General features: G+C 39.3%; 1 protein-coding gene across 3 annotated transcripts in view; it reads left to right on the forward strand.

Moving 5' to 3' along the window:
• Positions 1-22,858, forward strand: part of DOP1B (DOP1 leucine zipper like protein B) — a 148,177-nt gene that overhangs the window by 88,989 nt on the left and 36,330 nt on the right. For all 3 annotated transcript variants that reach the window (XM_027875480.1, XM_027875482.1, XM_027875481.1), the window contains exons 17-24: positions 1,218-1,318; positions 1,715-1,905; positions 3,022-4,648; positions 6,356-6,470; positions 9,449-9,637; positions 11,679-11,795; positions 14,109-14,243; positions 21,331-21,386. In XM_027875480.1, coding sequence (XP_027731281.1) covers positions 1,218-1,318; positions 1,715-1,905; positions 3,022-4,648; positions 6,356-6,470; positions 9,449-9,637; positions 11,679-11,795; positions 14,109-14,243; positions 21,331-21,386 — 2,531 coding nt within the window. The remainder of the gene's footprint in view (positions 1-1,217; positions 1,319-1,714; positions 1,906-3,021; positions 4,649-6,355; positions 6,471-9,448; positions 9,638-11,678; positions 11,796-14,108; positions 14,244-21,330; positions 21,387-22,858) is intronic.

Raw genomic sequence — 22,858 nt, forward strand, 5'->3', positions numbered from 1 at the left:
AGTAATTAATTTCTGTAATTTGGGGCAGGATCATCATTAGAAAAAATACTTAAAGGGTTGAAATGTCTTAAATTTGAAAGCATGAGGTATTTTATTTTGAGGTGTTCTAACAGCTGGAGGTCAACGGTATTTCCGTTTTTTGTCACAACACACAAATTCCTATGAATTGCCAGATCCCCTGTTTTTGGCTTGAGAGCTCCTGAAGCTTCTGCTGTTGTCACTTCCAGTGCCAACCACAAGAGGTCCTGCCACGTGCACTCCAGGCCAGCTCCCACCCCAGCATCACAGACTTCTCATTCCAATCTCTTATATTGTCTTGGGCTGGAAAAATGTCTCACTCTGACCTTTTGTTGGCTCTATCACTCCAGACTTTACTTGGAGGCATTATTTTAAAGTTATTTGGAGGGGAAAGTTGGGAAAGCTCAGCTGTTTACTCTATTCCACTGTTGGAAGTAACCTCTGATGCCCAAAAAGGCACAGTAAGTTAGACAGATTCAGGATGAGTGAAGCAGTGAAACCATTAATACACTTCCTGCAGGAAGCAGGTGTGGAACTCGAGATGAGCACACACACACACACACTACAGAAGTGAGAACAAACCTTATATCCCTATTCCCAGCCCCAAGTCCCTCCTAGCTGACTTACATGGGTAGAAGTCAGTACAGGTCACAGACTTCCCAAAATGCCCACCAGATGTTCCCCTAGGTAAGTTTCAAGCATGCACACTCTAAGTGAAGCTTAACCTTTGTCCTCTTTCCAGCCTCTTTAATCAAACAGCCAGTTTCAGCTGACCCAGAGCTACTTTCCTTTCAATTTCCTTATAGGAAATATAATCATTTATTACTTCTCACACCACCATCTTCACACTACCCTGGAACTGCCTAGATCTTCTGAACATAGAAAATGGAATTCTAATTGAAAGAATTCACAGATTGCCTTGGGGTTAGGGGGTGGGGTACCTGTAACTACCTAGATAAAGGTCTGGACTTTAACTTTGACTATAGTGAATCTCTTATATGCTAAATACACATTTCACATGCAACCGGTCTATTTTAATGAGCAAGAAATGAAAAAAAGATAATGAGTATTTTATTTTCTTCTGGTAGAAAGGCAGTTCTCCTGCCCTTACTTGTTTCTTATTTAGGACTCAAATCATGAAAAATACTGCATTCTTCTGCTGAACCAAACTGTTCATTTCCTTTTATCTTGCATTCAAGGGAACAAGGTTGGAAGCAATATTTAGATTCTCCATAATCTGGCACCTAACAAGAGAGATCCAAAGCAACAGAGTGACATCCCACAGTCGTTCCTTCGATAGGTAAGTTGGTAGCTTAAAAATTATATTGGTCACGTAATATTTCTCTGTACAGAACTTTTCAAAAGTAGTCAGATGATGCAATACCCCTTCCTCCTCAGAGAGGTGAGGGACTAGAGTTACAGAAAGTGACATAATGATTTCTAATTTGGTCATGAAGTTTGTTGGTTTCACTTAAGTTTTTCCTTTGTTACAAAGGGGAAGATTTCAGTGTTGGGGACAAAGTAATTAATTTCTGTAATTTGGGGCAGGATCATCATTAGAAAAAATTCTTAAAGGGTTGAAATGTCTTAAATTTGAAAGCATGAGGTATTTTATTTTGAGGTGTTCTAACAGCTGGAGGTCAACGGTATTTCCGTTTTTTGTCACAACACATGAATTCCTAGAATTTGTTTACAGGTCCTTGTTTGTAGTACTGGACAGCCTGACTTGTTCTGATGAGGCCATTGGTGCAGCAGCACAAGGCTGGCTGGTTCGTGCCCTTTCCCTCAATGATGTGTCCCGGATCCTGGAACCTGTTCTCTTGTTTCTGCTTCACCCAAAGACACAGAGAATATCCATTCACTGCATCAGGCGGAAAAACTCAGCAGGTAACGACACTGGAATGGGCAGACAAGGGCAAGTGCTGAGCTATGAAAAGGATCCATGCCATCATAACTTAGGGGAACATAGTAGTGGTAGTGGTGATGGGGCTTTGTCTTTTTGTTTGTTAAATCAGAAGAGACCAGCACTTATCGATACTAAGACATACTTTTGTTCCTTGGTTTCCCACTACTGAAAAATCTGATTCCTCTGAAGACAGACAAAAAGAAAAAACTTCAGCAGATAGGGTTATACTTCTGTAAAATAAAATAATTGCTTTCTCCTTCTCTGGTGCAAATGGTTTAAGTGCTGCAGGGGAAAAGGCCAACCACAATGGAACTTCTAGCCACACAGCGAAAGCTTACACCATTAGACCGAACGAGCTAGCTAGTGTAGTATAACCAAATGATTGCAGATTCCTAACTAGCAGAGATCTTGGCAGTCACCTAGCCCACTCCTTCATTTTCTGGTTGAAAGGCAACACAGCATAGTGGAAGGGTCGCTGGACTTGGAGGTCTCAAATGCTGCTTCTGATGCTTACTGATTTGTGAATCTGGCAAGTCACTTAATTTATCTGGGACTTGATTTCCTTATCTGTAAAATGAGGAGTTTGGATTGGATGCATTTTTTTTTTCACCTAAGATCTCTTTCAACTCTGAATCATTGATTCTATGATGTTATGAAACTAATGTCCAGAGGTATGGATACAGGTGACAAATGGCAGAATCAGAATTTAAAACCAGGACATCAGACCCTGAATCCAAACTGGGACCGTCTGCGTGTTCACGAGAGCAAATGCATTCACACACTAAATGTGTGACCCTGGTCTAGTCACTTAACATATCTATGCTTCAGTTTCCTCATCTGTAGAAAATGAGAATAGTAATAGCACCTATTTCCCAAGGTTGTTGTGAGGATTAAATCAGCTAACACATGTACAGCACTTTTTAAAAATATATTCACAGTAATTTCTCCTACCCATGATCGATAATTTAACAACTCTACAGTTTTTACGCTGTTAAATAAACTACTTAATTTAGTCTTGTGAGTATCTCCTCTTTAGAGAACCAGTTTATCTGCCAATTCAGTTCTTCTGAAAAGTTGTTTTATCTCTTCACTTTCAGAGGATTTACATCATTGGTTTAGCAAGAAAAAAGCTTGTTTCAAGGAAATGTATGGGGTGTCTGAACGTCATGAAGGCAGCTCTCATGAGAACCTGCCCTTAAATCAGTTTACTACTGTAGACCGGGAAGCTATTTGGGCTGAAGTGGAGAAAGACCCAGAGAAGTTTCAGCTGAGAAATGACCTGGACGATGATGATGATGATGATGATGTCCCTTGTTGCACAGACATCCCTGACAGGCCAGAAGGTGAGCTTCAGGACAACAGTGAGCACACAGAGTCAGCAGATACGAGCTTAGGGCACACGGATAGCGAAAATACTTCCTCGTTCTCAACGCCCTCCCTGGATCCTCACGAGTTGAGCAGTGAAGAAAACTGCTGCACCCCCGTGCATGATAGAGTTCATCCTAAGCATTCCACCTCAATATCTGCTTTCCAAGCTCAGATCTCTAAAACGGCTGCCAAACGGAACCTAGTGCGGTTTGACTCAGACAAGACCCAAGCTTCTGAGTCACTCTCTAGTGATGAGGAAATTGAGGTGGATCAGACTCTCACAATGTCCAAGTTACTGAAGAAGCAGAAGGAAAAGCAGGCGATGACTGAGGCTTTATTTAAACACGTTCTGTTGTACCTACAACCCTATGACTCCAGACGAGTCCTATATGCCTTTTCTGTGCTAGAGACAATACTCAAATCCAACCCCAAAGAACTCATTGAGGCGGTTTGCAGGACTAACATGGATTCCAGCTCCACTTCTCATTTGAACCTCATCTATAACCTCTTAGCACGCCACCAAGAAGCCTTAGTTGGGCAGAGTTTCTATGGAAAGCTTCAGACTCAGTCACCCACCACATGCCCTCATTCTCTTTTAATTGAGTTACTTATTTACCTCTGCCTGAGCTTCCTGCGTTCATACTTTCCATCCTATGTACAGATCTCCCACCAAGACATACTTGGCAACCAAGCTGTACAGATCAAAAGTGTGGAGGTCTTGATTCGGATAATGAGTCAGTTGTCCAGTATTGCCAAATCTTTTAAGGGGAAGAATGTGGACTTCATACAGAATTTACTAGAGAGGTGCAAAGTTCAGGAGTTTGTTCTCCTCTCTTTATCTGTTTCCATGTTTAGTAGTCAGAAGCAGTATGAACTTCTTGCCTCAGATCAAAACAAGCCCTCTCGAAAAGAGATACACTTTGAAGAAGGCCTGATTAGTTTTGGTCAGGATAAGGTCTGGAATCCCCTGCAGATTGAGCTGCTAAAACTCCTGCAGGTCCTGATTATCTTGGAACACCATCTGGGAAAGGTCCAAGAAGAACTGGAAAATCAGTCAGATCTGTCCAAGGAATGGCAAAAGACCCTCAAATTTCAGGAGTCCATCAGTGCCATGCAGTATGTACAGCCTCACCCAATTACTTCTCAGGGACTGTTCATCTCTGCTGTGGTGAGAGGTTTACAGCCAGAGTGTGGCTATGGGATGCACTCAGCCTGGGTTAGTTTGGTCACGTCTTCTTTACCGTACTTTGGGAAATCATTAGGTTGGACCGTTGCTCCTTTTGTTGTACAGATTTGCAAGAATTTAGACGAGCTGGTCAGGCAGTATGAGAATGAATTTGTGAAGTCTTCTATCAGGTAAGATGTGCCAGTATACATAATTTTTTCCTGTTATAGAGTATAGTATAAAATAGCCAATTTGAAATAAATTATAGTTGGAACATTGTTTTAATATACACGATGGGTTATTTATTGTTGTCAAAGAAGCATATCCAGGGTCTGAATTCTAATCTTCTTAGTTATTTACTAAATGCTATGACTGAAGGCAAGTCAATTACCAATGGATTGTTTATCTGTAGGATAAGAATAAAAATTGAAATGTTTCTAAGAGAATCATTGTGAAAAGGAAAATAATTTTAAGTGATATAAAACATTTTAAATAATAATTCCTATTTGTAGACCCTTTGAGGTTTGCAAAGCCCTTGGATCACTACAGTCCTTTGAGGTGGGTATTATAGATAGTATTTATCCTGATTTTATAAGTGAAGAAAGTTAGTTTTTGAGGGGCAATGTGACTTGCTTGTAATCTCACAGTTGATAAATGTTTAGGGAAGACCAGACATGTCTGATGACGTCTCTGCCGTGCTGCCTAACAAAAGTGTTTATATACAATTGAGTGGCCAGAGCCCCATGACTTATCAAGCAGACCAAGCAAGCTTGCTGCCATAACTACCACCCCCCTACTCCTGTCAACCATTTATCAATGGTTTGGTCCAAAGAAACAAACAGAATCAGTTTCCCCTTAACTGAAGCTTTGTCCTAAGAACAAACAGAACGGGGTTCCTCCTTTACCAGGGATGTGTTCAAGAACAAACAGAAGGGAGTTCACCTTACCAAAGGTTTGAACCAGGAACAAACAGAATCAGGCTGTACATGTGTTATAACATGCTTATTTATTCTCATTAAGCCAGAGAATTATGCATAATGGAGTCAGAAAATAATTCCGACCTCAGAGGTAAACAAACTGAAGGAGACCCTTTATACACTTAGAGCAATCCCAACTCAGGATGCCAGTGTCAATCCAAAATTATAGTCTCCATATGTATTTAACCATAATGTGAGAAAAGAATTTCTTAATGGTATATGTTGTAAATACAACAAGATAAGAGAATGTCAAGGTGTCAAATGAAATTATAGATGCAGGATGTCTGTGTTTTTTTTTTTTAATCATTAATGTGACATGATATAAGAAAACATAAAAGTCCCATTATTCAAGGGAGTGTCCGGTTCAAGGCTCCTTGTTCATCATAAGCAGAAGAATGTTTCTGATCAGATTCATCTGGCCTTGTAGTTGCTGACATAGGAAAGGGCATCTTGGGTTCACTCAGAGAGCAAAGCAAAGCATGTCTGTTATGCCAGAGCATACGAAGCATTATGGTAGGTTAAGCTCAGAGTGGACCAAAAATGTCTTTCTCCTGATTGGCCAATTCAGGTTTTAGGCCTTTCTCAGGTAATGGAGGGACTCAAAAATGATTCACACTCCCAACCTCTTTTGGAGTCAGAGGAAGGGAGGTAGGGGGTGGGAGGGTGCAGAGGGACAGGGCAGGGAGAGATGAAATAAGAGAGTGAGGAATTAATAGTGCCCCACCATCTTCTAAGAATATCAGGACCTTGAAGTAAATGTCAAGTACCATTTAATATTCTTCATGGTGTAAATTTTGTCTACATGTTATTTTCAACATATACTTTAAAAAAATCAATTCAAAACATAACATATGAGTAAATCTTCAGTGATATGGGGGAATTTCATAATTCTGAAAACTATTTATCACTTTTTCTCCAAAGCATATCCTGTAAGAGAGAGAACATTTCTCCAGATTATCCACTCACTCTCTTGGAAGGTCTAACCACCATTAGTCATTTTTGCCTCCTGGAACAACAACCCAACCAAACAAAAATGGTAACTATTTTCTCTGAGTTCAAGAGGCAGTTTGTGGTACTTTGTCTTTTCTGCATTTGAGTTATGTCTGTGTTTCAGAAAAGCGGTAGTATTTACATTTTTTTTTTTTTTTGGTTTGGACATGTGGTTTACATTTTTGCTTTTATGCTGCAGTGCCTAATACACAGTAGGCACTTAATAAATGATTGATTATTGATTGATTGTATCTCATGAGGTAGTTCATTTTCTTATCATGGGAGGTAAATAAGCAGAAGCTATTTGACTACTATATGTATATTAACTACTAATATAAATAGCTAATAATACTATGATACATATCACTTTATTTGGGCCTCACAACAGTCCTATCAGGTAAGGTAATCTGTATATTATTATTATTAGGTTTTGGAGGTTTTTTTTGAGGCAATCAGGGTTAAGTGACTTGCCCAGGGTCACACAGCTAGTGAGTGTCTGAGGTCAGATTTGAACTCAGGTCCTCCTGACTCCAGGGCCAGTGCTCTATCCACTCTGCCACCTAGCTGCCCCATTATTCTCATTTTACAAAAGAGGGAACAGCAAATCAACAATGTTACATGATTGTCACAGCTAGTAAACCCTAGAAGCAGGATTTAGTGCCAGGCCCACCTCTCTCTCTGCTATGGCATTTTGCCTCTGTGTCCTAAAGGTATATGAATCCTTCATCAGCTGAGGAGTTAGATTAAATGATGTCTAAAGAGTTTTTTAGCTCTAAGATTCTGTATTTCTGTGCTCTTGTCTAACATTCAATTTCATAAATAATATGAAATTAAGGAAAAAAATCATGTGTTCAACTGTGACTAATTTTAAAATGTATATTCATTCATCAGTGAGAGGCAGCGTGGTAGAGTGAAAAGAAAATAGATTTTGAAGCCAGGAAGACCCTGAGTAAGTCACTTACCCACTCAGTAGTGGGCTAAGCCACTGATGTCAGACTCAAATAGAAATAGGGCCACTAATCCTTAGGTAAGATCCCTGCAGGCTACAGATTAACTCAATTTTAAAATGTAATGGCCTCTGCTTTATTGTATTTTTATGTTGTTAAGTATTGCCAGTTACATTTTAATCTGGTTTGGTTGCACTCAGTAGCATGGGCCAGCAGCATGTTTAACACCTCTATGTCTTGGCAACTTCCTCAGACTATAAATTCCTAGTCAATAGTCAGTAAACTTTTATTAAATGACCCCTATGTGTCAGGTACTGTGCTAAGTGCTAGGAAAACAAAGAAGAAAAAGATAGTCCCTGCCTTCAAGGAGCTTACAATCTAACAGGAGAATACAACACACAAAAGGAAGCTGGGGGTGGGGCACCAAGAGAAGAGGAAAGGGAGGCACTAGGAGGTGCCCTAATTTAGGGGCATGAACCAAGTAGTTGAAACCAAGTAGAGTTTCAGTTCAGTCATTGTTCAGTTGTGTCTGACTCTTAGTGAACCCATTTAGAGTTTTCTTGGCAAAGATACTGGAGTGGTTTGCCATTTTCATCTCCATCTTATTTTACAAATGAGGAAACTGAGGCAAACAGGGTTAAGTGACTTGCCCAGGGTAATGGTTAAGTAAAGTTAGTGCAAAAGTCTGAGCCTTCTGTAAAGGGAGGCCTTGGGAGCAGTTCATTGTTCCACCCACAGGCCCTCAGAGGAGATAGACAACTGAGGGTGCTGAGGTGGCTTTGAATATCAAGGTTGAATCGGTTTCCAAGATGATGAGATTCCCAATGATGAGTTTATCCTGGGGGAGGCATGATGCTGTGGAGTCGAAACCAAACAGAGCAGCTGATAGTCAATATTACAGAAAAAAAATTGCAGAGAAAGTGCTAACCTACATTGATGAAAGAAGTTTCCTCATCTGGCAAATCCATGTACCAATGAAATCACAGATCTAGTCCCTATTTTATATATTCATCTGTTCTAATACCTACTCCCAATAAGGATCATAGATTTAGAGCTGGAAAGGGTCTTAAATATCCACTTTGACCCCTTCCTTTTATTGGTAAGGAAACTGAAGCTCAGAGAGGTTAAGTGACTGGTGCAGGGTCATACAAGTAGAAAGTAGCAGATCAAGTCTTTGAACCCCAGTACTGTGACTCCAAATCCACTGCCTTCTTCATTTCATCATGCAGCCTTCCAACTCATTGAAAGAAAATCCTCTATCTCAAAGAGAATGGAGAGGAAAAGAAATAATTGCATATGCTTCTATGCCACACTAAAAAGATTCCTGCCCAATACCACTTAAATGACTTTTTTAAGTGAATAAATTAGTTTCCAATAAAGTTATGGTATTGTTATCATATAGTAATACAGGTCAGTTATTTTCAGAGAAAAGACACCTCTTTTCCACTGTGACAGATAGATGTTCTAATCTTAGCCTGTCATTTTGTGAATATTACAGATTCATGCTTAATTCAACAAATATTTATGTAAGACAGAAGGTACCTCAGAAAGATGAGGAGAACAGAGGTCAACAGGGTCTGTGACCCTTGTTGCTTTACTGTCCCATGGGAAGCACACAGCTGGTGGCTCAGACACGCAGTGGGATGTGCACAAATCCAGAGCGACTCAGTGCTAAAGCTTATATGGAGCCTTTAGACAAAGCTGATATGGTGCTAATAGGCACGAAGGGGTCAGGCAATGTTGTGGTCCATTGGAATAACAAGAAGGGGGAGAGGGAGCTGGGATTGTGCTACAGCAAATAAAAAAATGGAGGGAGGTGGGGCAGGGTGTAACACCAATTTTTCTGACTGGTTAAGCCTTAGCATAGATGATCGTGAGTTGTCCTGGGAGCTGGGGCCAAACCAGGCAAACTGGTTATTGAGTGTCTTCAATATACAAGTGGCTATGGGTAAGAGAGGAAAAAAAACCAAAACTTTCCCTGCCCTGAAGGAATTTATATTTACTGGGAAGGGGCTCTGGGTGAAGGTATAATGGTGGTACTTTACAATATATATGTACATTATTTTTGCTTCTTTAGTCATCTTCTATAAGTGACCCCATCAACTTGAGAAATGCCAAGAATGCCATTTTAGAAGAATTGCCTCGAATTGTTAACACCATGTCACTTCTGTGGAGTGTAATTAGAAAAGAAGAAACCCAAAAAAGACAAGCTGATTTCTTTGGATCTTCAAAAGGATCATCTTTAATTTACTTTAAAGCTACCAAAGTAAGAAACCCTTCCAAATGTTGGCCCTCTTCTTTCTTCCTTCTCTTGCTTTACTGCTTTTCTCCTTCCTTTAAAAAAAAACAATTAAAAGCCCTGAGTTAGAATTGAGCCAGTGACCAAGACTTGTCTCCCCCCCTCCCCAAATGTTTGTGTGGTAAATCTTCCATTAGACCAGTAGGAGCAATTTGATACAACAGCCACTGACAGTCATACTCCTTGTCGTTCCACCCCTCCCTAGGCCTTCCCTCCCCCCAAAATTCAGTCAGGCTGAAATCACAGACAAACAGGAACCAGCTCCTGACGCCATAAATGCTTGGAGAAGTCACATGGCATGGCAAAAGTGTAAGAGTGAAGAGAAAAACAGTGACCTCAAAAAAAGGGGCCAGGTCTATGAGAGTGATGCTTTTGGGACCATTAGGCACAAGGATTATTGGGAGAGTTGCTGAAACCCAACCCTAGCCTACAGACTACAACATGGAATCCTGTATCCCTTTTTTCTTCTGCAGCTTCTGTGTGGAAAGTCTGAAACCTTTCCTTCTGGCTACAGAAATCTCTGCGTAACTTTCTTTTAAACATTTACTTTATTTTTATAAATACTGTTAAACACAGGCGTTTGCAGTCTGGATGTTGATGTTGTTCAGTCCTTTTTCAGTCATGTCCAACTTTTCATGACCCCATTTGAGGTTTTCTTGGCAAAGATATTGGAGTGGTTTGCCATTTCCTTCTCCAGCTCATTTTACAAATGAGGAAACTGAGGCAAACAGGGTTGAGTGACTTGCCCAGGGTCACAACTAGTGAGTGTCTGAGGCTAGATTTGAACTCGGGAAGATGAATCTTCCTGATTCTAGGCACTCTGTCTACTGAGCCACCTAGCTGTCTAGATGTACTTATTACGAACGGACTTAGGAGGAGGCAGTTGAGGAGCAGTCATCCCCAGAGAAGTGAGAAATAGCAATAGTAGAGAGACTGTCTCGTTATGCTCTTTCTAATTCACTTCATTCGTGAATCACCTGGCTCAGTGTATTTCTGCAGTTATCTTAACACTTCACTATAAGCCCTTTTCTTTGATTAGGTCTTGGGCTTTCAAGGACCAATTCCCTTAAGCAAGAAACCCTAAAAAGAAAATATTTTGTCTAAAAGATATTTAGTAAGCAGTCTCCATTAACTTTATGTAGTTGTGGTATTCATTCTAAGTTCTTCAGTATAAGATGTTGAGTTAGTTTTGAATTAGTCTGTTTAAACAAATGTTAGCATTTCTTTTATTGTACTCTATCATGGTTGTGTCAATATAGTCCAGAGGACTCTAGACCTTCCTGGTGCATAGACCAAATTATCATCATTCCACATTACAGGAAGTCAGAGAAGCATTTGCAGCTGCCGTAATGTTGCATATTATTAAATTTGAGATGAACATGATTAAAGCCAAGTTATCACAGAGATTATCGGGGCAGCTAGGTGGCGCAGTGGATAGAGCACTGGCCCTGAAGTCAGGAGGACCTGAGTTCAAATCCGGCCTCAGACCAAACACTTGACACTTACTAGCTGTGTGACCCTGGGCAAGTCACTTAACCCCAATTACCAAAAAAAAAAAAAAAAAGTAATGCTTATCACAAAGAATATCATAACCCAGTTGTGTAATATACAGTCCTATAGAAAATCTTCAAAAAACTAGAATCAAGGTACTTGGGTTCACATAGATCTCTCTCAAGTGGGCTTTGTCATAATTTGTTCTGAGTTTTCCTGGCTGTCTTGTAAATTGAGAGTAGAGCTTTGGGGTGAAAGACGAAAGGAAAAAGGAAGTGATCTTTTCTCTTTCATTCTTGCCCCTCTGTTTGGCTCCCCGGTTAGTAAACAAAGTTCATAGAACCATTGGACATAGTCCATTTTCAATTTCCAGTGCTATCTTCATGGCTCTGATCTGAGAGACAGAGAAGAGACTTACCTTAGAGTTGAAGCCCTACAATGGTAAAGAATTTTTAAAGGTTTTCACAAGATAATATTTTAGCATGATTTATTGTATAATAACATTTTTATTTTCTAGACCATAAGACAAAAAATTTTAGATTTCTTGAACCCCCTGGGAATTCAGCTTGGGGTCCAATTGACAGCAGCCGTTGCAGCAGTGTGGAGCAGAAAGAAGGTCAAGCATCATAATAAGGTAAAGCTAAGTAACTCGTGGAAGAGGTAATATCAATATTAAAATACTGGCAAAATTGGTCTGAAAGAAGTACTGTACAGTGGAACTTGTGATACTAGCCTTTTTCTTACTGATCATGATAACTAACTGTATTGCTACTCTATGTGAAAACATTTTTCAACAGAAAATCTTAGAGAGGCACCTTGGTATAGTTCATGGAGATCTGACTTCAGAGCCAGTTAAGTCCTAGGTTCAAGTCAATCAGCCAACATTTATTAAGCACTTACTGTATACCAGGTGCCGTGCTAAGTACCGGGAATACAAAAAGAGGCAAAGGACAATCCTTGCCCTCAAGGAGCTCATAGTCTAATGGGTGAGATAACAAGCAAACAAATATGTATGAGCGAGCTATATACAAGATATGGAGAAAATAATTAGAAGTGGGAAGGCACTAGAATTAAAAGGTGTTGGGAAAGGCTTCCCACTGAAGTTAGGATTTTAGTTGGGACGTAAAGGAAACCAGGGAGGCAGGAGGCAGAGATGAGGAGGGAGAACAGTCCAAGAATAGGGGATGACCAGAGAAAATTCCAGAAGCCAAGAGATGGAGTGTCTTTTTTTGTGGAACAAAAAGGAGGCTAATACATGTCAGGGAATAAGGTGTAAGAAAACTGGAAAGGTACCACAAAGGGCAGAAGAGATAATAGCATGATAGTTAGGAGGGATGAGAGGATTAAGTGAGAATTTTTCAGGATGAGGGAGACTTAGGCATGTTTGTAGACCGTAAGGAAGGTGTGAGTAAACAGGGAGAGATTGGAAGTGATAGAGTGGGGATAACAGAGGGGGAAGTCTGTTGGAAAAGATGGGAAGGAATGGGATTGCTGGGGCAGGTAGAGACAGGAGTGGAGTGGGGGTGGGGCCAAGAGTTAGCCTTGATAAGGAAAAGTCCACCTTATCATGTGGGAGAGGGGTGATGAAGGAGTGCCACTAACACCTATTGCCTTTCATATCCTGGGAAAATCACTTAAACACTCTCAGTGCTCTAGGCAACCATCTAAAACTATTTTTTTTAATTTTGAATTTCTTTAATTCAGTTTTATTTTTAGGTATACGTTCCTTTCTTCCCACCCCTCCCTCCCAACTCTTGAAAAAGCAAGAAAAATGAAACTGATTAAAAACATGTATAATCATGCAAAACAAATTCCTACATTAGCCCCCAAAATAGGGCTCAATCCGTACCCTGAGTCCATCAGTGCTCTATCTGCAGTTGGTTAGCATGGTTTTCTTGAGTTTCATCTTGAGTCCTCTGGAGTTGCGATTGGTCATTGTGTTGATCTAAGACTATTAAGTTACAGATAAGGTATGATCCTTCACTGGTAGAGGGAGCTCTCTCACCTGGGAGTTGGTTACATTAATGATATCTCAGATCTAGTCCTTATCCCAGTTTTTATAGTAATAAAATTCTGAGAGACCGTTTTCTGGGAAGAGGGACTGGAAGTTGGGGAATGAGGGTTGGGAAAATACATTGACAGAACCTGGAAGGTATAAATCTATCAGTAAGCAATTTCAACCAATCATTTCAGCCTTCAGATCAGCTGATAATTAAAGGTGCTGTTCAACTTGGAAAGAACCATGGGTGGCAATCCAACAGGAGCTCAGTCAGGGTTTTTGTCATAGGAAGAGAAGACAATCTGCTATTGTCCCTTCGGAGAGAGGTGTAATGATGCAGATAATGGTTTTAACCACCAAGAAACAACGTACCTCTAAAGGAGGGGTCTATGAACTTGTTTTTTAAATAACTGTATTTCCATATAATTGATTTTCTTTTTAGTACTATGCATTTTATTTTCTGTATTTCAACACATTAATTTGAGATGGGGTCTATAGGTTTCACCAGATTTCCAAGGAGGTCCATGACATAAAAAAAGTTAAGAACCCCTGCTCAAAGGGAAGTAAGCTTGAAACAATTGGTGAAGGAACTGAATTTCTTCTTCTGTAAGAAGAAATTAGCCATTAACTAACCACATACATTTGCTTCAAGCAAACCAACCAGAATACAGAAAAATTGATCATGAGTAGAAGATTTTCAGGGTATATATGGTGAGCTCCATTCAGTCCTCCAGAAAGGACAAGTGGTCACTGTATCATAGTCTGAGATGCAGAGGACCAATTACTGAGGCCGTAAAGAAAACTACCTTTCTCATCTAGGAAGCTATAATTGGATTTTATGAACACTTTTTTTTGTTTTATATCAATGAGAAGTTTTTCTTTCCTTCACTTTCACTCTTTTCTTCTTTTCTTTGGATGTGTTTTGATGCCCCTTGGGTTTTGTTACAGATTGTTCCTGTGGCAAGTACCTCTCAGCTAACTCTTGTAGATTTGATTTCTTCACTTAATTCATTGAAAACTGACACAATATTGTACCTAGTGAAAGAAGTTGTCAAGAAACCATCACAAATCAAAGGAGAAGAGGTAATGCATATGATACTAATATATTTGGAGTCTGTCATCTCTGGAAACTTGTTTTTAAATTTTCCCTGGCATAGAACTCCATTTTGTTTACAGTGAAACTTGGACAAGTTAATTATCCTACATTTTAAAAAAAATGTCCAAGGTAGAAATGTCTTTTGTCTGAATTTCATTTCTTTTTGAAAAGGTATGAAAGGTTAATGTAACTGTTTCCATTATTCAGTCGAGGTGCTGAAATTCCTGAATGTTACAGCGTTGTGAAAATATTTCATTATTGGTCATTTTAGCTTTTCTATATTCCTAGTTGTTATTTTTCCATTACACTATATAAGTAATGGATTTTGTTTATAGATTTTGTAATTTCCAATCAAAGTAATGTAATAAATACTCAGAATTCCATTCTAACAACCAAATCTTAAACCTGTTGTTTGACACTTTCTCCTAAAGGCTTCTAATTAAGCTAAAATTTGCATGAATTATGAAAGTTTTGTGAGAGCACAATATAGAATATCTGAGTATGTATTACCTGTCTTTCATTTTAAAAAACTAATTTTACAGAAACATGAATCTATTTCAATTTTGAAACAACCTTTTTCTCTCAATTCTTAAAAGCATTTCATTGTTCACTAAAACTTGGTTTACTCTTGAAAGCACACACTTCATTCTTTGCCAGACCTGTAAAACTGGCAGCTCTTTATTCCAGTCCTCAGGATGATTCAGACAACAGGAGTCTGCATGTTCCTTGTTCCACACTGCCCCGTCTGTTTTCCTATTGCCATTACTCAGCCACCTGGCTTTCTTTAAAGTTCGTTCCATCCATATATTTTATGCTTTCTGGATTCCTGCTACTGTTTACTGACCTCCAGACTCAATGAGTACAATGTCTACCTCATAGAATCTTTTTCTCTACCCTAACTCCTGCCCTCGTCCTTACTTTAATATTAGCATTGATACCTCTGAGTATGCTGGCCATCACTGATCAGTCTTCTTATCCTTTCTTATTTCTAATTTTACTCTTCATCCTCGTCACAACTTCTGGCCCCTCAATAATCTGCTATTCTCCTAATTTACTACACTTGTTCTAGTCTTAACAGTCTTGACTATATTTGAATCTACAGTTAAATAATTCAGCAAAGTACTGTCTTCTCTCCTTAGATCTCATATACCCTTGTCCTTCCAGTGTTTACATTCTGCTAATCCTGAGCCCCAAGTTGTCCTGCTATGCTGTCTTCTTCACTTTGTCTTCCAATCCACCATATATTACAAGAATAATTCATGAGAAACCATGCTGATTAGATCCCCAGTACCAATTCATATCACCTAACTTCAAACGGCTTTCTTTCCTACATAGAAATCTTTTTATTCGCTTCTGATTCTCTTCCTCATTTTCCACAGCAGCTATTTCAAAACTCCTCTTCCTGAGTACTCGATCCTGAACTTCTCCTTTCAGCAAATGACCTTTCCTGAGGATTGTCCCACTGGCTAGATTGAATATTTGAATATCACAAGCATAGCAAAATGTCGCAAGAATAATGCAATCTTTGTGTGATAAATATTGAGTATATTGCAAAACCATAGTGACGTAGCTGCCAAAATAATCATGCTTATACAAAGAGCTCACTGTGTTTTTCAGTGTTTCATTGTTGCTGCTAAGATAAAATACAAAATCTTCAGCCTGATATTTGAGGCTCTTCACAATCTAGTCTTAACATGCCTTTCTATCAATATTTCATGTATTCTAGTTGCAGATCTGGGCAGATGTACTGTTAGCTGTTACCTGAAATTAACAACCAAATTCTCATCTCATTGTCTTCACTCTAGCTCTCCTTCATGCCTGGAAAGCGCTCCCTCCTAAACTCTTTGAGTCTTTCTTTTCCTTCAGTTCTCAACTCAGATACTACCTCCTCTGTCATGACTAACCCAACTTCTCCATCCTCCCACCCAGCCCAATTATTAAGCTCCTCTTCCACTCCAAATCACCTTACATTTATTTGTGTAATGTATTGTTGTTATTGTTTAGTCATTCTGTCCTGTCCAACTCTTCATGACCCCATCCATGGACCATAGCACTCTAGGCCATTCTACCTCCACCCTCTCTGAAAGTCTGTCCAAGTTCATGTTTATCCTTTCCATGACACTATCTATCCATCTCACCTTTTCTTTTGCCTTTAGTCTTTCCCAACATTAGGCTCTTTTCCAATGATTCCCATCTTCTCATTATGTGACCAAAGTAGTTTAGCTTCAGCTTCAGTATTTGACCTTCCAGTGAATCATCTGGATTACTTTCTTTAAGTATTGATTGTTTTGATCACCTTGCTGTCCTAGGGACTCTCAAAAGTCTTCTCTGGGGGGGCGGAGCCAAGATGGCAGAGGGAAAGCAGTGACTTGCTAGAACTCCTCCTCAAACCCCTCTGAATACATATAAAAATGGCTCTAAACAAATTCTAAAGTAGCAGAACTCACAAAAAAAAAGAGTAAAACAAATTTCCAGCCCAAGACAACCTGGATGGCTGATTGGAAAGGTATGTCGCGCCGGGCTGGGAGAGGAGTACACTTTGGCATGGGCGCGCAGGCCGCAGCGAACCTGGAGCAGGCCTCAGAGGGCTGAATCGAGGGCAGCTGTGGCGGTTTCCAGACTTCTCAACCCAGGAACACCAAAGACAACTTAGAAGGTCAGTGGGAAAAGTCTGATTGCGGTGAGAGAAGAAGCTAGGTCTCAGCACCACCCCCAAGGGCAGCGGCTGCCTACTGAGCTTCTGGCCCACAGACTGAGGGGGAATCAAGTGGGATTGCAAGGATCTCTTTGCCAGGGCTGAGGCAGGAATCTCTTGCTTTACCAATGCTTGGATCTGGGTCACAGTTCTGAGGGGCGGTCCTGGGGCAAGGAGGAACGCTGGTGTGGTGGAGCTTGTTGTGACTGTGAAGAGGAAACACCTCACCCCTTATCATACCACCTTGGAAGAACTGACACTTTTCAGGTCCCTAGAAGTATCTCTGAAAACAGCTGTACAAACCCCTGAAGCTTGGGACAGTACGTTCTCCACATTGGAAGCAGACTCTTACCTTAACAAAGAGTTTAAAACTCAAGTAATTGGTTGGGATCATGAGCAAGCAGCGCAAAAAGAGTCAGACTATATTATCTTACTTCGGTGACAAAGAAGATCAAAACATACAACCAGAAGAAGAAAACAAAGTCAAAGCTCCTACATCCAAAACCTTCAAGAAAAATATGAATCAGTCCCAGGCCTTGGAAGAGCTCAAAACGGATTTTGAGAAGCAAGTAAGAAAAGTAGAGGAAAAACTGGGAAGAGAAGTGAGAGTGATACAAGAAAATCATGAAAAGCAAGTTAACAGCTTGCTAAAGGAGACCCAAAAAAATACTGAAGAAAATAACACCTTAAAAAATAGCCTAACCCAAATGGCAAAAGAGGTCCAAAAAGCCAATGAAGAGAAGAATGCCCTAAAGAGCAAAATTGGACAAATGGAAAAGGAAGTCCAAAAGATTATTGAACAAAATACTTGCTTAAAAATTAGATTGGAGCAATTGGAAGCTAGTGACTTTATGAGAAATCAAGACACTGTAAAACAAATCCAAAAGAATGAAAAATTAGAAAACAATGTGAAACATCTCATTGGAAAAACAACTGACCTGGAAAATAGATCCAGGAGAGAGAATTTAAAAATTATTGGACTATCTGAAAGTCATGATCAAAAAAAGAGCCTAGACATCTTTCAAGAAATTATCAAGGAAAACTGCCCTGATATTTTAGAACCAGAGGGCAAAATAGAAATGGAAAGAATCCACCAATCTCCTCCCAAAAGAGATCCCCAAAGGAAAACTCCTAGGAATATTGTAGCCAAATTCCAGAGTTCCCAGGTCAAGGAGAAAATATTACAAGCAGCCAGAAAGAAACAATTCAAGTATAGTGGAAACACAATCAGGATAACACAAGATTTAGCAGCTTCTACATTAAGGGACCTCAGGGCATGGAATATAATATTCCAGAGGGCAAAGGAGATAGGATTACAACCAAGAATCACCTACCCAGCAAAACTGAGTATGATCCTACAGGGGAAAAAATGGTCATTCAGTGAAATAGAGGACTTTCAAGTATTCCTGATGAAAAGGCCAGAGTTGAATAGAAAATTTGATTTTCAAACACAAGACTCAAGTGGAACATGAAGAGGTAAACAGGAAAGAGAAAATTATAAGAGACTTACTAAGGTTGAACTGTTTACATTCCTGCATGGAAAGATGATATTTGTAACTCATGAGACCTTTGTCAGTATTAGGGTAGTCGGAGGGAAAAGATTATATGTATGTACAGATAGATAGATAGATAGAGCGCACAGGGTGAGTTGAAGATGAAGGGGTCATATCTGGAGAATAAAATTAAGGGGTGAGAGAGGATTATACTAGGAGAAGGAGAAAGGGAAAGGTAGAATGAGGTAGATTATCTCACACAAAAAAAAAAAACAGAAAAGGCTCTTACAGTGGAGGGGAAACAAGGGAAGGTGAGAGGGAATGAGTGAATCTTATTCTCATAGGATTTTACTTAAGGAGAGAATAACATATACATTCAATTGAGTATGGAAATCTGTCTTACCCTACAGGAAAATAGGAGGGGAAGGGGACAAGAGAGTAAGGGGATGATAGAGAGGAGGGCAGATTGGGAAAGGGGGTAATCAGAAGCAAATACTTCTGAGGAGGGACAGGGTCAAAAGAAAGAATAAAATAAATGGGGGGAGGGATAGGAGTAAGGGAAATATTTAATTTTTCACAGCATGTCTACTATGGAAGTATTTTGCATGACTACACATGTATAACCTGTATAGAATTGCTTGCCTTCTCAATGAGGTGGGTGAGGAGGGAGGAAGGGAGAAAATTTGGAACCCAAAGTTTTAAAAACACATGTTTAAAAAAAAGTGTTTTCACATGCAACTGGGAAATAAGAAATACAGGAAATGGGGTACAGAAATCTATCTTGCCCTACAGGAAAATAGAAGGGGAGGGGGGGGAGAGATAGCAGAGAAAGCAGACTAGGGGAAGAGGTATTCAGAATGCATGCCATCTCGGGGTGGGGGGAGAGGTGAGATGGGGCAAAAATTTGGAACTCAAAATCTTGTGGAAGTAAATGTTGAAAATTAAAAATTTAATTTATTAATTAATTAATTAATTTTTAAGAAAGTCTTCTCCAGCACGACCATTTGAAAGCATTGATTCTGTGGCACTCAGCTTTCCTTATAGTCCAACTCTCATAGCTATATATTGCAACTGGAAAAACCATAGCTTTGACTATATAGACATTTGTTGGCAAGGTGATGTCTCTGCTTTTTAGTATGCTGTCTAGATTTGCCATAGCTTTCCTTCCAAGGAGGAATTGTCTTTGTATATCGTGGCTGCAGCTATGTGATGGGACTAGTTGCCAAGATCTTAATTTATTTTATGTTAAACTTCAAGCCAGTTTTTACACTTTCCTCTTTCACCCTCATCAAGAGGCTTCTTAATTCTTCTTCACTTTCTGCCATCAGAGTGACATCATCTCAATATCCAAGATTATTGATATTTCTCTCAGCAATCTTAATTCTAGCTTTTGATTCATCCAGCCTGGCATTTCACATGATGTACTCTGCATATGAGTTAAATAAATAGGGTGACAATATACAGCTTTGCTGTACTCTTTTTTCAGTCTTAAGCCAATCAGTTGTTCCATGTTCAGTTCTAACTGTTGCTTCTTGGCCTGCACACAGGTTCCTCAGTAGACAAGTAAGATGATTTGGTACTCTTATCTCTTTGAGGACTTGCTACATTTTGTTGTGATCTACACAATCAAAGGCTTTAGTGTAGTCAATGAAGCAGAAGTAGATGTTTTCTGGAACTCCTTTGCTTTCTCCATAATCCAATGAACGTTGGCAATTTGGTCTCTAGTTCCTCTGCCTCTTTGAAAACCAGCCTGCTCTTCTGGTAATTCTCAGTTCACATATTGCTGATGCCTAGCTTGCAGAATCTTAAGTATAACTTTGCTGGTGTGTGAAATAAGGGTAATTGTTCAGCAATTTGAAACATTCCTTGGCATTGCCCTTCTTTAGGATTGTGATATAAACTGATTTTTTCCAATCCAGTGGCCACTGTTGAGTTTTCCAAATTTGTTGGCATCTTCAATGCAGCTTTATACAGTGCAGCATCATCTTTTAGGATTTTAAATAACTCAGCTGGAATTCTTTCACCTCCACTTGCCTTATTGTTAACAATACTTCCTAAGGCCTACTTGACTTCATTCTTCAGTATGTCTGACTCTAGATCAGTAACCACTCCATCACGGTTATAGGTAATGTTAAGCATCTTTCTTGTATACTTCTTTTGTCCATTCTTGCTGCCTTTTCTTAATCTCTTCTGCTTTTATTAAGTCTCTACCTTTTTGTCTTTTACCACACCTATTTTTACATGAAATGTTCCCTTGACATTTCTAATTTTCTTAAAGAGATCTCCTTTTCAGACTATAAGAAGGAATATTTTGTTTGTCTTTGCCTGCCACAATGCCTTGCACATTGTTGGCTCTAAGCCAGCACCTTGTTAGTTTCATGTTGGGATGAAATCAGGCACTCACAAGATTTAACAAAAGAGGTTTACTTTGACGTAACACAGCAAGAATATGCAACAAGGATATAAGGGCACTTAGCTTCTCTGAATAAGGTTCATTTCATCTCTATCTGAAAACATGTCTTGTTAGTCAATCATCAGGGTACAACGACTTGTGTGTTCTGAAGCACCCAATAAGTCTTAGAGGACCTGACTACACAAAATTGGGACCTTTTATGTCCCTAGACGAGGAAACTGCATCCAGAAATTTCAGGTCAATCAGATTGTGTGGGTGAAGGAAACAGTGTCAGGGTCAGGGAAGCTGCCTCAAGAAACCAATGTCCTACCATACACATGGTATGCTTAATATATGTTTACTGAATTTAGTTATGAAACGATAGGTGAAGTGTGATTTTTCTTATTGAACAAGTTATGTGGATATATTCCTTGTATTTGAAAATTGTTTCTATTTTTTGCTGAATAACAGTAATTTTTTGTGTTTATTTTCAGAAATCATCTTTAGTGGATATTCCTGTGTTGCATTTCAGCTACACTTACCTTCAAAGGTAATTGAGTTTTTAGTTTATGTAATTTTCTTGATCAAGTATTCCCAAGTCACAGACTCTATTACACTAACATCTAGTGGTAAATATGACTTTATTTCCTAATTTAGAGTCTTGGCTTGGAGATTATCCAAATAATATCTCCATTGCTTCTCCAAGCATAGACAAGGCAGATGATTTCATTTTTCCTCACTAGAGACTTAAGCTGCTATTTGTGTGGTATATGCTAACACACAGTCAAGTAATATTCATTATAAGACCTGGCCTAATGTAGTGTTCTTTTAAAAAGGAACATAGGATCCAGTGACTGAAAGGTACTTTGTTATTTTATGGAAGAGGAAACTGAGGACCAAATAAGTTAAGTAAAAGGCCTTAAATGGATAATCACAAAATACATCTATGAAAATGCTTATGAGAAATGCCACTTATAAAAACAGAGAAAAAAGATTAGTTTTTATTATAAAGTTTTATTTACATAAGCCTTCCCAAGACCATATAAGTAAAGCACTTTCCAAACCAGAAAGTACTATGTAAAATATCTGCTATTGTCTTATGTGAACTTCAACTTTGGTTTGTTAATTATGGAAAGACTAGAAAAAAGGCATGTTCATCTCAGAGAAAGTGCTTAATCCAGGATCTACAGATTTTCCACCATCTATTTAAAAAAAATCAGCCACTTTTTAAAAAAAATAATCTACTTTCAAAAAGACCTTGCTTGGGCAGAGTGGTGATAGCAGTGTAATGAATAATTAATTACCTTATACTGAAATGTATCTTTGATCTCATTGATTTGGAAGATACCTTCAGCAATACAGACTGTAACCCATCCATGCCTTCCCATCCTGTGTGACTTTTATCCATGTTCTCTCATAGGTTCACCTCTGGGAGGCCATCTAATGTGTTAAGATCCTTCTTTGCTTTATCTTGACATTCTTGGAATATCAGTGGAGCAATCTGGCAGTCAGTCTGCCATAACTCACCCTCTCTGCATGACCAGTTTGTCTTTCCTTAACCATCATACAGTTCTTTGTTGACATCTTTTAATCCTGTTGTTCTTCAGAGTTCGTTGATTATCTAGTGCATCTTGCTCACGGCCCCCTCCTCACAGACACTCCCCCCACACCTCTTCATGTCCTCTATATAATATTCATTTTTAATATTCTTACAATGTGCTCATTATTTATTTTTCTCTTTTGCATTCCTCTTCTTAGAACCTTCAGTAGTTCCCTACTTCTTATAAAATAAAGGCAGGCAGCAAGCCTTTATTAATGACTTACTGTGGTTCAGGCACTGTGCTAAGCATTGAGGACACAAATACAAAGGAAAACAGTTTTTTCCCCTCAAAGAGCTTACATTTTTTTTTTGCAAAGCAATTGGGGTTAAGTGACTTGCCCAGAGTCACATAGCTAGTGTTATGTGTCTGAGACCGGATTTGAACTCAGGTCCTCCTGACTCCAGGGCCAGTGCGCTATCCA

The sequence above is a fragment of the Vombatus ursinus genome, unplaced genomic scaffold (assembly GCF_900497805.2).
Source record: "Vombatus ursinus unplaced genomic scaffold, bare-nosed wombat genome assembly UNPS02014809.1, whole genome shotgun sequence".
In the NCBI taxonomy this organism is placed as follows: domain Eukaryota; kingdom Metazoa; phylum Chordata; class Mammalia; order Diprotodontia; family Vombatidae; genus Vombatus; species Vombatus ursinus.